This window comes from Volvox carteri, assembly GCF_000143455.1.
Source record: "Volvox carteri f. nagariensis unplaced genomic scaffold VOLCAscaffold_18, whole genome shotgun sequence".
Taxonomy (NCBI): Eukaryota; Viridiplantae; Chlorophyta; class Chlorophyceae; order Chlamydomonadales; family Volvocaceae; genus Volvox; species Volvox carteri.
Genome location: NW_003307561.1, coordinates 1,735,114 through 1,737,313, shown reverse-complemented (window position 1 = coordinate 1,737,313; position 2,200 = coordinate 1,735,114). Strand labels below are relative to the sequence as shown.

The following is a 2,200-nucleotide window of genomic DNA, read 5'->3' as shown; positions in this document are numbered from 1 at the left end:
AAAAGCGGCCGACGGTGAGGCGGCCGACGGCTAAGCGGCCGACGGCAAGGCGGCCGACGGCGAGGCGGCCGACGGCGAGGCGGCCGACGGCGAGGCGGCCGACGGCGAGGCGGCCGACGGCGAGGCGGCCGACGGCGAGGCGGCCGACGGCGAGGCGGCCGACGGCGAGGCGGCCGACGGCGAGGCGGCCGACGGCGAGGCGGCCGGCGATGAGGCGGCAGACGGAAAAGCGGCCGACGGCGAGGCGGCAGACGGCGAGATGCTGGCGGCGAGGCGGCCGACGTAAGTCCTCGCCCAGGCTCGCTCAGACCGGCGGGGGGATCGGGCGGGAGGTGGGCGGGGAAATACACACACACACACACACTCACGCTGTTAATCAGCTAGCAGGGGACGCAACGAGCACAGACTTTGCACGGCAAAACAACATGAGCAGCTGCGCACAAAATGCAGAAACATACTAATAAGCACACAGGCGGATCGCGGGCAGTTTCGAATATTCCATCACAATTAAAACAGTAGCACCCCCACACATACCCACACATACGTAAACATGCGTGCGCGTGCACACACACACACGCGCGCGCGAGAGAGCACATTTCACCCACATTTGAACACCTACATACAAACATACATACATACAATTGCGCACAAATACAAGCCACTGAACACCGCAACAATATCCATCGGCCGGCTTTGCAGCTTCTATCTGAGTTTGCTGACCTTATCTTTGCAGTTTGCTGCCTTTGTGCTTTTGCTGTCGTTGTCGCTGTTGCTGCTTGCCGGCACGACAGGAGAAAAACACCGCGCCACGAAACACCCACAGCAAGAAACTTTGCTCCGAACGTATGTACGACATCACTACATCACGAACGGACACAAAGTGGCACCCACGCAGTGAACATACGGGGAAAGACCTTCATGCCGTACTCCCTACACGCCGCACCTTACCAAGGTACAACAATTTCATACCGAAATCCCCCTCCGCCACCAACTCGTCTATCCATTTGCAACGCGCCTTCACCCATAGAATCCAAGAACGATGGCCGACCTTGATACGACGTGTAACGGCCTCACGGCCGGAAATCTAGGCGCGTTCTAACTAACGTACGACATGTACGGGCGCCGTGCATCCGGCGTCACTCACCGGCAGCGGAAGACGATGTGAGCTTGACTGCGTTGATTAGAAGCGTTGACAATGGGGGCCCTTGCTTCACGCCGACGCAACGTCGCACTGGGGTCTTGGAGAGTTGAAATTTGGTGTACGCAGTGATTCTCGTTGCCAGGTGGAATGCGGTCGATCTGGAAGGTCTTGGGCAACTCCAATGAGCAGTCGTCTCTGTCGCGAGGAAGGTCACGGACATCGGACGAAGTGGTCATGTCTCGCCTAACGACGTGTACTTTCCTGCCAGACCGCCTAGCTTTCAGCCTTCGTAGGCTCCTTACACAGCTAAAGCACAACTGTCGGGATAACGCTCAAACGCTGCATACGCCCATATTCTTGCAGCAGAGCGCTGCACAAACACATGCCCGTCGAAAGCCCGTCGACAAAGCCCCTTGTGCTTCAAAGATCCATACACAAGCTCGAGAAGCAAGCATCTCACCTCAAAAAAATGAGTTGCCGCAAGTCGCACCTTGCCCTCACAGATGAGTCAGGCAAGTCCATGTCCATGAAGCGGGGACGCTGTGCCTGAAGCAACGTCAGCAGGGGTTCAATAAATAAATGCTTGATCTAACCGCGTAATAAATTAGAGCAATGGAACTGAAGTGCGGCGGCTACAGCATGAAGGTTTTGCAACGAACAGTACCTTGCAAACGTTTGCAGGGTCCACAGCAGCTTCTCAGGGCGCCGCGCAGCTGTTCAGGCTTCCTCATTTGCTGGTCCTATGTAGGAAACTAGCAGCTTTTACGGACGCACCAGAGCTGGAACAGGCCGAAAAGAAGGGCTCAAACGTTGGGTGAAAGCCTGTGATCAAATATCGGACGTTGTGCACATTTGCTAATGGAGCTGGAAGTGCTATGGGAGGTGCCTTTTGTCAGAGGCCAGCTAAATTGTACGGCGCAACAGCTGCAAATCCAAGTGTGTTGGTAAGGTGCAGTTCGGCGAACTCACTTTGTCGACAGTTAGCCTATTTAACTTTTATATTATAGCTGTATGTCACTGCATTATCACGTTCACCTCCGTTCCTCTGCACCTGGTTAC

At 55.8% G+C, this 2,200-nt stretch overlaps 1 protein-coding gene across 1 annotated transcript in view; it reads left to right on the top strand.

Moving 5' to 3' along the window:
• Positions 1 to 2,200, top strand: part of VOLCADRAFT_117582 (uncharacterized protein) — a gene marked incomplete at both ends in the record, with an annotated part of 37,166 nt that overhangs the window by 31,330 nt on the left and 3,636 nt on the right. Inside the window, one exon of the mRNA XM_002950428.1 lies at positions 50 to 282. Coding sequence (XP_002950474.1) covers positions 50 to 282 — 233 coding nt within the window. The remainder of the gene's footprint in view (positions 1 to 49; positions 283 to 2,200) is intronic.